This window comes from Ammospiza caudacuta, chromosome 17, assembly GCF_027887145.1.
Source record: "Ammospiza caudacuta isolate bAmmCau1 chromosome 17, bAmmCau1.pri, whole genome shotgun sequence".
NCBI classification, from domain to species: domain Eukaryota; kingdom Metazoa; phylum Chordata; class Aves; order Passeriformes; family Passerellidae; genus Ammospiza; species Ammospiza caudacuta.
In genome coordinates this window covers 14,391,366-14,403,728 of record NC_080609.1, presented here as the reverse complement: position 1 = coordinate 14,403,728, position 12,363 = coordinate 14,391,366, and the positions used below count along the sequence as shown (strand labels likewise).

The following is a 12,363-nucleotide window of genomic DNA, read 5'->3' as shown; positions in this document are numbered from 1 at the left end:
GCACCATAAGACTTGTGCATGTAAACTGCATATGTTCCATGTGTGAAGCTTAGCATGAGGGACACTGGCTGTGACAGCAGCAGTATGGTTAATATATGATAAATCTAAATAAAAATGTGGTGATTCATGTGTGTGATGTTTGCACACCTCTCCCCTTGATTGCTAGGGAGGACTTGTTGAATATTTTTTTCTTGCAAACAGGCATATTCTTATGTGTTTGTATCTTCTACCACCACCCTATCCCCTCCAAGTCTTCCCCTCCACGTCCCATGGCTAATTCTACTTGGGAAAACTGCAGTTGAGGAATAGATTTTTTTAAGTAGCAGTCTAATAAAATTCAGTTCTTTCCAAGACCTCATTGCTCAATGCCTTTGAGCTGGGTAAGAGGCTATTCTTGCAGTGTCAGTCCAGTCTTGCAAAGCAAAATACCACATGGTAGCAGTAGCTGTACAGAAACCCCAGAGAGAGCAGCAAACACTGGGAGAGCCTTCACAGAAAGGCCACCAAAGGTTTGTTTTCTGTTCTGGTCTCATTGCTGGTGTGTCTGGGCTCATTGGGTGGGTGTACATGTTGTTGGTTTATTTCCTTTTGCTTTGGAATGTTGTATTTCAGCACATAATCTGGAGCTCCTTGCTGCTCATGCTGAAGGGAAATATTCCCTTGTCTTGGGTTGAAGTTCATTCCTATGGAGCCTGAATCTCTCCTTAGGCCAGATGCTCTTGGCTTTTCACATCCCTGCCCTCAGTCTTCCTTTGAGAAAGGGCTATTAGCAGCCATCCTGTGGAGCAAGGCTGGATGGCTGTAAATGATCTCTTGACCATTTTGCTCTGAGTCTCAGGATTTTGTTGATTAATTACATATAAATCCCTGTCCTGGGTGCTATGTCTGTTTCACAGCTTCTCTAAAACCTACATAACCTTTACCTTTTCCTACTGTAGGAAGCAAGATTCCCAGATGTGAAGAAGGAATATATTGAAGAATTAATTCTCATCAAGAACTGCTATGACTTAAATGTGTAAGTATAGAGGCAAGAACCAGAGTGTGTCATACAACTGCAGCACTTCCTTCCTGACAGGGATGCTGCTTTAGAGCACATCCAGGCTGGGCCTTCAGCACTGCCTTGGTAGTACCACAGATTCCTTTTTTTTTTGTTCTTCTAATTGAGCTGGTTTTAAGTCCTTTCTAGTTCTGTTGTGCTGTAGCTTCTCTGCTTTTAAGATAATTTACTTATTTAAATATACTGCATATAATTTTGTCTTACCTATTACTAGAGCTCTTAAAAAGAGTGAGTGTCAGGATTAAGGTGTTCAGAAGACTGCTATAAAACATAGTATGGAGATGGGTTGGTGAGTTTTGAGTTGGAGGAAATCATTCCCTCCTTCATTTCACTGGTTTTTGGGCTTTTCCAGGTAAACCTGACACTGGCTTGGAGTCCATTAGTTGGTGTCATGATTTTGGCTTTTATCCCATTTACTTGCTCAGGTAGCAGTGGTGCTGTTTGAATTCTCTCACATTGCTTTTTGGGGATAGAACAGAGCAAATATATTGAAGGGCTGGCAGGATTGGTTCTAGAGATCTGATGAGGGACTGATTTTGGTCAAACTAAGCAGAAACATGGGCAAGAAAATTAAATAAAAGGAGAGGAAAGAAAATGTGAGGACTTGCTTTCCAAATGGCATTAACAGCTCAGGAATATCTTAATGTTAATCATGCTGGACGTTTCTAGGAGTCAAGTTAGAGTCAAAAGTTAAAAAAAAAAGTGATTACCCCTTCCTGCTGAGTTGCATCATCTCCCTGCCCTGCTGGGCAGAGCTGGGGAGTGAAGGATTGCGTGTGCTGGCACCAGCAGCACTGAGGGGAGATGCTTTGAAGTAAATCACTTGTGACTGGTGTCTGATGCTTGGTGGCCTCTCTTTCTCCCCTCTGCAACTGTCTCTGCTATCTCCAGCATGTCCAGACTGGTTACTGTGTGATCCAAGAATGAGGAATAGGTGTTGGTTGCCAGAGTGTTCATTTGTGTAAACCCAATGCCCTTTCCAGCTAACTGGGGCACAAATTAAGCAGCATTTGAGTGCGTGAGGCTTAGAATGAGTCACTGGGCCATAAGTGAGTTAACTGGTGAGGAACTAAGGATGATCCCATCCATTGGGCACAGATTTCCTCTTCTGCTGTGCTGCCTGTGCTGTGAAGTTGTGTCTCCCACGTAAAGCTTCTTGGTTAGAAAGTCAACAGACTAAAAATTCTTTCTGGTCCTTCAGAAGTGCTTTCCCTGCAGTGGTGGAGCAGCTTTGGGGTGCCCACACCATGGACTGGATGCACCTCAGGCTGGATGGTTGTGGTGGGAGTGTAGAAGGCAAGCAGAGCCATTCCTTGGGGCAGTTGGGCTGTGGAAGGTGTGCATCTGGCTGCAGGACCTTCCCAGATTGTGTGGAAAAACCTCGGGTTTGTGTCCTGGGGGGGATTTAACAAAGCCTGATGGAATTAAATCCCACTATTGGCTTCTGTCAGTCTTAATGTGCTCCTTCCCTTTCTGCTCCCGAAATCTCTTCTCTCCCTTTGTGTGCCACAGAGCCAGGGAGATGAAAAGGTGCTTCCAGGCTTCCCTGTAGGCCAGCTACAGTGCCTGCTCAGTGGTGCATTACCCACTTACTGGATGATAAAGATTTCTTCTCCATATTTTTATTCCTTTAACCAAACCATCTTTTGAGTTGTCACTGCAGCTTTTGTGTGAGAACAAATGGGTCAAAGCACTGGTCAGCCTTGCTGGCAGGGTCTTTTTGATCTCCATGGTGTGTCAAGCTGAATCAGGCTTGAAATATAATAACTAAGGGTGAGTGGTTTTGGGCAGGGGTGAGGCTTTTAACCAGCTCTGTGTCCTGTGGTGCAGATATTAATGAACAGTGCCATGAGTGTGGGTGTGCTGTGCAGCAGGACCCACTTAACTAATTGTCACACACTGGAGGTCAACATCCCCCAAAATCCTCAGCGTTGAAATGGCAGCATGCAGGAGATTCAGAGGTACCCTGGCCGTGCCCCAGCTGAAACCCTTTCCTTAGAGCCACGATCTGAGCTCCTTGAAGCTTCTGTTTTGTTGGATTAAAACAGTTATATTTTACCAAAGGGATGGCAGGAGGTGGGAGCTGGAAGCTATTAAATGCTCAGTGCTAAGATATTTGTTGTTTTTCCCTGAAATGATCTTCTTGAAACTTTCAGCTGATGTGAAAGATAAGATGTGGGAGCCCCTCTTAGCAGGGTGTCATCTATTCAGCTTTTGTGTGCAGGAGCATTCACACTCAGTCAAAAGCTTCTGGCTCAATATGTCAATACCTGATTAAACCAAAAGAAATGCCCCTGCTTTGAATGTGAAAGCAGAGCTAAAGTAATCGTGCCTTGATAGTGGGTTAATGCTTCAAGCCAGTTCAGATTTTTTAATTAGGGACTGATTTCTGACATCAGGAATATAAATTAGCTGCAATTATGTCTTTGCTGCAGCCTAGCACCTTCTCATTCCAATAGTTCTACAAATGTTAATTGTTTGTCCTCGCTCTTTTCAGAAGGATCTTATTCTGCAGCTGGGGAAACTGAGGAACAGCTGGTGTTACTGGCCCCAGCCAGCACAGCTGCTTGGTGAGGGCTGAGAAAAAGCTGTGGGAGCCTGAATCAGGCTGCACTTTCAGAAGGGTTTCTGGAGTATTTGTGGTTCTCCACCTATGGGGCATTTTAAAACCGCTTGCTGAGTCTTTTCTAAGCTAAAATACTCAGTTAAACTGCACTTACCTGGCAGTTATGACTGTTTGTGCTAGGACCTCAGATATGCTGCATTTACAGACTATTAGGCAAATTTTCAGCAATTTTAGTGGTTATTTTCTAAGTACTGTTCTCACCAGACCAGTTTCTAGTGGAATTTGGGTAATGCTGGTGTGATTGCAGGCTTTGTTACAATGAAACCTGCATTCAGAGTTTGTACTCCATGGAGATATGCATCTTAAACATGATTTTGTCTCTGCTTTAATCATGGAATCACACAATAGTTTGGGTTGGAAAGGCCATTAAGATCACCTAGTTCCATCCTCTCTGCTGTGATCAGGGACACTTTCCACTGAACCAGGTTGCTCTGGCTGCTTTAATGTGAAGGCAGACTGAGAATGGAGGCTTTGATTCAAGTTTGAATCTGTAACAGTTTGTTGAGGAAGACATGACCCTTTTATGGGTTTTGTATGGATTTTTGTGGTTTTTTTCCATATGTGATTTTTGTATTTTTTTCCATATATGATTAGTAGCTCATCCATACAAGCTTTATGTATGTAAACTTAATTATTGAAAGACAAACCTTTTTGCTTTTCCTTCTGCAGCCACACCGCTGATTATTTTTCATTTAATTCTCAGTCATTTTCTTGCAGTTTTCTCTAGTCCAGGACCACCCTTGGTCCTTACATAGCAGGCTTTGACTGTGACCTCATAATTATCCAATACTAAAAACTGGACAAATGAGAAATGAACCTGAGCTCCCCAGCCCTGAAATAACTATATTTATCTTTTCAGACTTTGTAACTTTCTTCTGGAAAACCCAGATTACCCAAAGAAGGAAGGCAGAGTGGTTTTAAACCCCAGCAGCAGCCTGCTTGCCAGCCAAGATGAGACAAAGGCAAGTGAGAGTATCCACATCTCCTGCTGCCTCTGGGCAGTCTGTTCAGCCTGAGTGGACCTTGGGATGTCTGCTTTGATTAGTGTGTGTTTGCAGAGTGCTTGACTGAGCCTGGCTCTCACAGGAGGCCTCTGGGTATGTGTAAGGCAGCGTTAAATAGCAATAATTAGTTGCTTGCAAGATGACTTCCCAGCCTTTGCCGTTTGGCTGTGCCAGAGCTGCACAGTGTTTGCTCCTTTGCCTCCAGCAAGCCCCTCTGCCCTGCCTGCCTGTCACTGCCCCATCTCAAGTGTTCATTTTGATAACTGAGACAAGAATTCCACAATCATTCTGTCATTCATCATGAAGTAGCCTTGGCCCTTGGGTCTCTCTTGTGAGGCCTTTAGGCATTGCCTTGCAGCCTCCTAACTGCAAATCTCCCTACAGATGCTTGATTTTGTGCTTTAAAACATCCATTTAATAAAAAATTCTCTCTGAGCTCCACTCTGAGGGTGTTGTGTGGCCTGGGAGAGATGTTGAATACCTCTTTCTACTCTTGAAAGCATCTCTCTACCTTGAGCTGATAAAGTTGTTCACTCTTCATCGTGAGCAATTTTCTAAATACTTCTTGCTGTCTCAGGCAGCCACTCACCATGGTTTTAAACAACATTTTACCTTGTGCAGGTCACCTGCAGAGGTGCCTGGGCCAGTAGGCTTTGCACCCACATTGTGCTAAGGTGCTCAGAGTTGGGTGCCTGAATTTTGGCTGGTCTTGCAGAATGCCCTGATCACTGAGAGCCATTTGTGACATTCCTGTGTGTATTTACAGCAACCTTTCCATCTTTTTCATTTTCTCCCTAGGTGCCTAAAGTGGACTACTTTGACTTTTCCAAACTCGCCCCCCTTGACCAGCGGTGCTTTATCCAGGCAGCTGATCTCCTCATGGCAGACTTCAAAATGCTGAGCAGCCAGGACATCAAGTGGGCCCTGCATGAGCTCAAGGGGCACTATGCAATCACACGAAAGGTGCTCCAGTTCAAGTCTGTTTTCTTCCCTGGGCTTATCTCCCATGTCTGCAGAGAGCACTGTGATGGCTTTGGCCTTACTGTACCATCTGCTGCTGTGTGGTTATGGGTTTTATAATAATCTTCCTTTCCTTTTAAGAAGTTTTAATCCATTTAGTAGAGATTTTCAAAATTTATTGGCCAGACAGAATGCTGCAGGAAGTTTTTACTTTCCCTAATAGGAGAGCTGGGGGAACATGAGCTGGCTCATGGTGGGTGATGCATTAAACTGGGAGGTGTTCCTGTGTGTCACCACTGAAGTGCAGTATAATTGCCAATAAAACCCTGGCATTTAGTTAAATGTAAAACATTTAGCTGCTGGTTAACTGGCTGCATGGAATTAAGAAGCAGCCTGAGTATCACTGTCCTGTTTTGTCTTGTGACATGAGTCCTGTATTCCTTTATAAAAGAATATCACTGTCTTGGAGATGCAAAGACATTTGTTTGAAGCATCAGCGAACTGAATGTCAGTGTGGGTTCAAGTTTTTACTTAGATCTGCTCCTCTGATATGCCCTTGCTTGAGCTTGTTTGCTTACTGTTCCAGGACTTAACTAAAACAAAACTTGTATGTTCTCTTGATTGATTGAGCACTGAGTATTTGAACCTCACCTTTTTAAACAAGAAGCCAAACCCAGCAACAAAAAAAGAAGCCAAACCAGCTGTTTAATACAGCTGGTACTCACTTTGATATTAACAGTTGAGCTGTTATGAAATATCATTAACCTGCTTTGTTTTTTATGGAATAATTACTTTGAGTATATAAAGCAACAAGGTGAGCAGATGAAAGATGTATATTTGCCTCTTTGGAGTTTCCTAGTTTTGGATCAGTCCTATGCCCATGTTTGTACTGTGCTTCAGCTTGAATTAAGTGCTCCTGCTTTTTTCCAGGCACAAGATTTAAGGCTGTGTGTTGTTTTCTAGGCCTTTTCAGATGCTATCAAAAAGTGGCAGGAGCTGTCTCCTGAAACCAGCGGGAAACGAAAAAGGAGGAAAGAAATGAATCAATATTCCTATATAGACTTCAAATTTGAGCAAGGTAAATACCAAGCTCTGTGTATTGTGCTCTCTGCATCATTATTGTAAGCAGAACTGGCTTGCAGCTGAAAGCAACTCTTGAAAGGGGATGTGGTCCCAAAAGAGCTGAGTTTCTGTCAGTGGTATCTGTTTTGGAGATGCTCCTCATTAGCACCTCTGCTTGGTAAAGTGCTGTGTGAGCTGCTGAAAGTCTGCAGCTGGTGGTGTATGCAGGAAGAAGGATTTAAGCTTTGTTCTGGCTGCTTTATCCCTTCTTATTGAGCCTTTAACTCTGCTTCAGGGGATGTGAAGATTGAGAAGCGCATGTTCTTCCTGGAGAACAAGAGAAGGCACTGGAGGAGCTATGACAGGCTGTCCCTTCTCCCCCCAGTGCTGCTGGAGCAGGAGTTCTACGAGCAGAAAGTCAAAGAGATGGCAGAGGTGAGTGACAGGAGCTGCTTTGATCATGTGCAAATCTTCAACAACTGCTGAAGTTTTGGCCCTAAACATGAAAAATCTGTCTCTTACAGAAACTCAAACACTGAACCAAGTATTGAATAACTAACTATGTTTTCCCCTTTCCTTCCCTACCTGTTACGCATGTCTCTTTGCAAGAAACTCCATTATAAAGGAAAGAAGCTAAGCACAGAATTTCATATTTACTTAAATATGCAGCTGCTGCTTGTGCAAACACCATTCTGGAGGGGAGAGTTTGCTATGAAGTGGTGTAAACTCTACTAATTAACTCTTTCCTCTAATTGTTAGCAGGCTTCTCTGCTGCTTTAGGGCTTGTAATTGCAGCCTAGTGTTGGTGCCAGGCCCAAGGCAGTGTCCACTCACTGTGCCCTCCCCAGGCTGGCAGTCCTGTGGCTCCAGAAGGGTTTCTCCTGTGCTGAGAACTGGGTGTTTTGAAGCAGAACCTGTGTTGTCTTCCTCTCCTAGGCTGAGGAAGGAGTGAACTCTCGGCTCTGCACCCACAGTCCTTTCTAAAGTAGCTCCTTAAAGATCCTTGTCTCTTAGGCAGATGGATAAGGTCTCCTTTGAAACAAAAAGCTCATGTTCTCTGGAGAGGCCCATTGGGTGAGATCATCTCTGCCCATGGAAACCTGAACCCCACAAGACAGAATTTGGTTCTTTGTTCTTGCTGCCTTTGCTTCTTCCATCTGTTTTAGCTGAATCATAAATAGCTTAATGGACTGGAGGGATGGGCTCAGTGATGTTACAAGCAGACAGCGAGCCTTTTATGGTGGTTTGTGAGTCCTGACATAATGTAAATGAATGGAGAGTTTGGAAAATTGCTTTATCTAGTCTGTAAATACAGATGCACATGTTTCTTGCAGCATGCAGACTTCCTCCTGGCTCTGCAGATGAATGAGGAGCAGTATCAGAAGGTCAGTATCCATAATGTTATAAGTTGAATTAATTCAGCTTGTGAACAGACAGTGCAGTTCCTCCTTCACAGATACTTTTAGCTCTGGAATGGAGCTTTTCTGAAGCTGCATTTCACTGTGCTGCTTTTGCTGAGCTGGCAAAACCTGTGTAGTGTTTGTTGGCTGGTTTTTAGGAAAGGTAGACAGGAGCTGAGGCCAGCAAGACAGTATTGATGCATGTAATGATCTGTAGTAATTCAGCTTGTATCTTCACTGCTCAGAACAAACATTGCAACAGAATAGCATCAGGTTTGCTCTCATTCTTGCCATTATGGCTGTTTCAAACAGATCCATTGTTGTTGGAGCTTGGCCAGTGAAAAGACCTTCCTTGTTTGCAGAAGGAATTATTTAAAAACCTGAAAATCAGCTCTTCTGCTTCAGAGAAAATGTAGAGAACAGTTCAGCAGCTGTGCATTGCATTTTGGTTTCAATGTTCATTTTCCTTTCAAACTTTGGAAAAGTGGGCTATACTTATACTTTCTAGCAGTGGCAAACTTCTTCACCCCCACAGCTAAGAGGCCAAGGCAGGGTCTGCCCAGGCAGATGGTAAATGTTCCTTTAGAGAGTAACAGATCTGAATCTTGGTTTTCCCCATGAGAGTGGTGTGCACACTCAGGCTGCTTCCCTGTGACTGCAGCTTCCCAAACCCAAAATGCTGCTCTGCCTGTGAGCTAAGAATTATTAATCACTGCATGTTCTTTAGCTCTTTGGAACCTGTCAAGTAGGACATGTAACCACAAAATGACTTAAAACTGAGTTTCTGGTTGCACTTAGGGAATCTGGACCACCAAATAAGATATCTAATGGAGTAGTGTATATCTGCAGCTTTTTTTAGCATTAATGCTGGCAGCTTTTTCTGCCTTGCAGTTGTGTGTGTGTTGCTATAGCTGTTGATGTTTTGGTGCTGTTCCTCTGGTGGCTGCAGGACGGGCAGATGATCGAGTGCCGCTGCTGCTACGGGGAGTTTGCCTTCGAGGAGCTGACTCAGTGTGCAGATGGTCACTTGTTCTGCAAGGAGTGCCTAATTAAATATGCTCAGGAGGCAGTTTTTGGCTCTGGGAAGGTAAGGATTTCACAACTGGACAAGGGGGAAATGGGTAATTGCTGTTGGGAGATGACATTGCTGTTTGTGTAGTGTTGTTACTTAAAACAGATGTAACTGCACTTCCCAGGAAATACTTGAATGGAATGGTGTTCTGAGATCCAAGTCAGTCTTGCCATCAAGTGAAGCCAACAACTTCACAATGTGATCTTTGCACAGGATTTCAGGGTTACTAACCTCCTTTTTTTTTTTTTTTTGCTCTATGCTTAACAATTTGATTGTTAGAAAAACTTTATACAACGCTCATAGTAAAACAATAACTTGTTTGGCTTTTATTTTGTACGAAATAAACCAGTGGTATCTGTACAGAGAACAATTATCTCTGACTTGGCCTGTCTCCTTCTACCTAAGTGTTTCTCCTTCATAATATCACTGTGATCCAAACTTAATTGGGGGGTTAGTTCCTCTATGGTACTACTAACCTCCTTGGTCTCTGATTTAGCTAGCAATTATCCTGGTACTTAGCTGAGTTATAAACAAGTCATTAACCTGCTCTGAAGTGTGTCTGCTCCTTTGCCTCAGGGTATGATGCTCAAACTGTGGGATGCTGTTGTACTCTGGGATCCATTTCATGTAAATGTATAAACTGGCAGCTATATTTCATATGACTTTATTAAAAAGAATGTAGTGTGTGAGTCCTGGTTCTCAGCAGAGACTGAACAATAATAACAGACTGATAAATGGTCACAGTGAACTTGGAGTGAATTGTGATCCTAGCTGGCAACAGCATCTTCCTGCCCAGTGCTTGTTTGAGGCCTGATTTGTTTAATTAGGCTTGTTCTTTCCGTGGTGAGGCCATTCTCTGGCAGTCATCTTAGGTGGATTTAGATGAGATATTGAGAAAAAATTTTTGTTATGGGGCACTGGCACAGGTTACCCAGAGAAGTTGCAGATGCTCCATCCCTGGAAGTGTTCAAGGCCAAGCTGGACAGGGCTTGGAGCAAGCTGGGATAGTGGAAGCTGTCCCTGCCCATGACAGGGATTTAGAACTGGATGATTTTTAAAATCCCAAAACCCAAGTCATTCTGAGATCTGCTGACTTCAGCCCTTGCTCTGTCTGAGCAAGGCTCTGTGATTTGCTTGGAAATGTTCTGGATCCTGAGTTGCTCTTTGCTAATGTCATGCTGAACCTGAGCCCTCTTTCCAACCCCAGTCAGAGCTGAGCTGCATGGAAGGCAGCTGCACGTGTTCCTTCCCCACCAGTGAGCTGGAGAAGGTGCTCCCAGAGAACATCCTCTGCAAATACTACGAGCGCAAGGCCGAGGAGGAGGTGACTGCTGCCTGTGCAGATGAGCTTGTCAGGTGAGTGTCCCACAGAGAGTGCTGCACTTACTGCTGTGCAAAATTGTTCCCTGGAACTCTACTTTTGTGCTGACTCTGAGATAGGTAGCTTTTAAAGAGCTGATTATAAATTCAGTCTTCTGCCTTCCCAGGTCTGTTTTTATTCTGCCTTTGACTAGGAGCAGATTAAAATTCAATAGACTTGTCTCCCCCAAGACTTGCTTGCCAGCTCTGTGCTGATCCACTAAATTACATGGTCAAAAGCAGTGCTGAGCATATAATATTTTGATTGCAAATGGGGAAGTGATTGAAGAAATATGAGCAAAAAGGCAATAGTCAGCACATCCTGGCAACAGGCAATGGGTTGGCAGCCTTAGCAACTTCCATGCAGCTATTTGACTAAATCAGCTTTCAGCAAAGCTATGTTTGGCACTCTGCATTAATGGCATCTTGTTTTGGGCTACAGGTGTCCCTTCTGTAACTTCCCAGCTCTACTGGACAGCGATGTGAAGCGGTTCAGCTGCCCCAATCCCCGCTGCAGAAAGGTAATTGGGGCTTGCTTCACATTTGGTCTCTTGTGGAGTGTTGGACAGGAGAGCTGGGAGGACAGCCCACCCTTCCTAGTGCAAGTATCTCATGTGACTGCATAGGGCAGCAAAGTATTTGCTGGATCCTACTGATCTTCTATAAAATTGGGTGCCTGGACAGGTGAATTCCAGGGCACTGTTGATAGAGGAGGAGTCCTGTCTTTTCTTTGAAGGTATTGGCTAAAGAAGCCTAATAGTTAAATTCTGTTGTTTGGAGAAGTTGAAGTTGCCAGCACTGAATTCTCATGTGAAAATAGAACTTACTTTGGGGGAGAAAGCTGTTTATGAATTATGCTCAATTCCATTTTACATCCTGATCTCCAGATAGGTTTTGTTAACGTTTACCCTTCACAATGGGGAAAGGAATGTCCTGGTGTTGAGGCAAGGAGGTTTGCTAGGCACTAGGTGGCAATGTTGATTCATGTTTAAATCTCAGGTTTTTTCTAACCGTTTTTGCAAAAGCTGAGCTGTTTTCAAAATGTACAAATGTCAGCACTAAATAACAGAATTTAGGCTTGAAAAACATGAACCCTTCAATGGGCAAAATGAATTGAAGTTGCTTTTTCCCTAAAATGTGTAATGCAGCAGAGTGATCATGTAAGAGGGATCAGTGCTGAAATGTTCCTTTCCTACTGCTTCACTGTTTCATTTCCTTCCTAGTGTACTGCCTGTTCCCCCCCTCCCTGGGGTTACAGCATTCCAGTGGGCTGGATTTCTGGTTTCCTGGACAGCTTGTGTTGATTCATTAGCTGAAAATCTGCTGAGTAGCTTTGTGCTCTTCTTAGAAGTCTTTAACGACTTCAGGATTTGAAGTCGAGGGTGAGGAATTTGGGTAGCAGGATGTGGTGTCTCAGCATCAGCTGCAGTGGTTCTTCATATTCCTGCTGTCTCCTCTCTCTCCAGAATGAAGAATTTCAGTTAATGCTCTTGCTTGCAGGAAATGGTTGCCCTAAGGGAGGAAAGGGCTAATCTAGGGAGCTCCACAGAGCTTGGAGAGGATGCACTGGCTTTGCTAGTGCCTCTGGTGATGACTGATCCTGGAAGGAGTCCCTCTCTGGTTGGAAGGACTGCACTCACATAGCTGAACCTAAAGCAAGGGGAAGGTCAAAATGTGTCTCTCCCAAAATCTCAGAGTGCTTCGAGGGTGGGGAGAGGAGGACCAGATGGTGGACCTGTTGTATCCCTGTGCTCCATCACCTGGATCCTTTCTGTGGCTTTGGGAGTTTGTGTTGATACCCTTGGGGTCTCCATTAAATCTTG

General features: G+C 43.9%; 1 protein-coding gene across 1 annotated transcript in view; it reads left to right on the top strand.

Annotated features, from left to right (window-relative positions):
• Nucleotides 1-12,363, top strand: part of RNF216 (ring finger protein 216) — a 75,697-nt gene that overhangs the window by 18,051 nt on the left and 45,283 nt on the right. Inside the window, exons 6-14 of the mRNA XM_058815906.1 lie at nucleotides 939-1,015; nucleotides 4,543-4,645; nucleotides 5,486-5,650; nucleotides 6,611-6,725; nucleotides 7,005-7,144; nucleotides 8,044-8,094; nucleotides 9,059-9,196; nucleotides 10,389-10,537; nucleotides 10,983-11,061. Of these exons, the coding sequence (XP_058671889.1) occupies nucleotides 939-1,015; nucleotides 4,543-4,645; nucleotides 5,486-5,650; nucleotides 6,611-6,725; nucleotides 7,005-7,144; nucleotides 8,044-8,094; nucleotides 9,059-9,196; nucleotides 10,389-10,537; nucleotides 10,983-11,061 (1,017 nt within the window). The remainder of the gene's footprint in view (nucleotides 1-938; nucleotides 1,016-4,542; nucleotides 4,646-5,485; nucleotides 5,651-6,610; nucleotides 6,726-7,004; nucleotides 7,145-8,043; nucleotides 8,095-9,058; nucleotides 9,197-10,388; nucleotides 10,538-10,982; nucleotides 11,062-12,363) is intronic.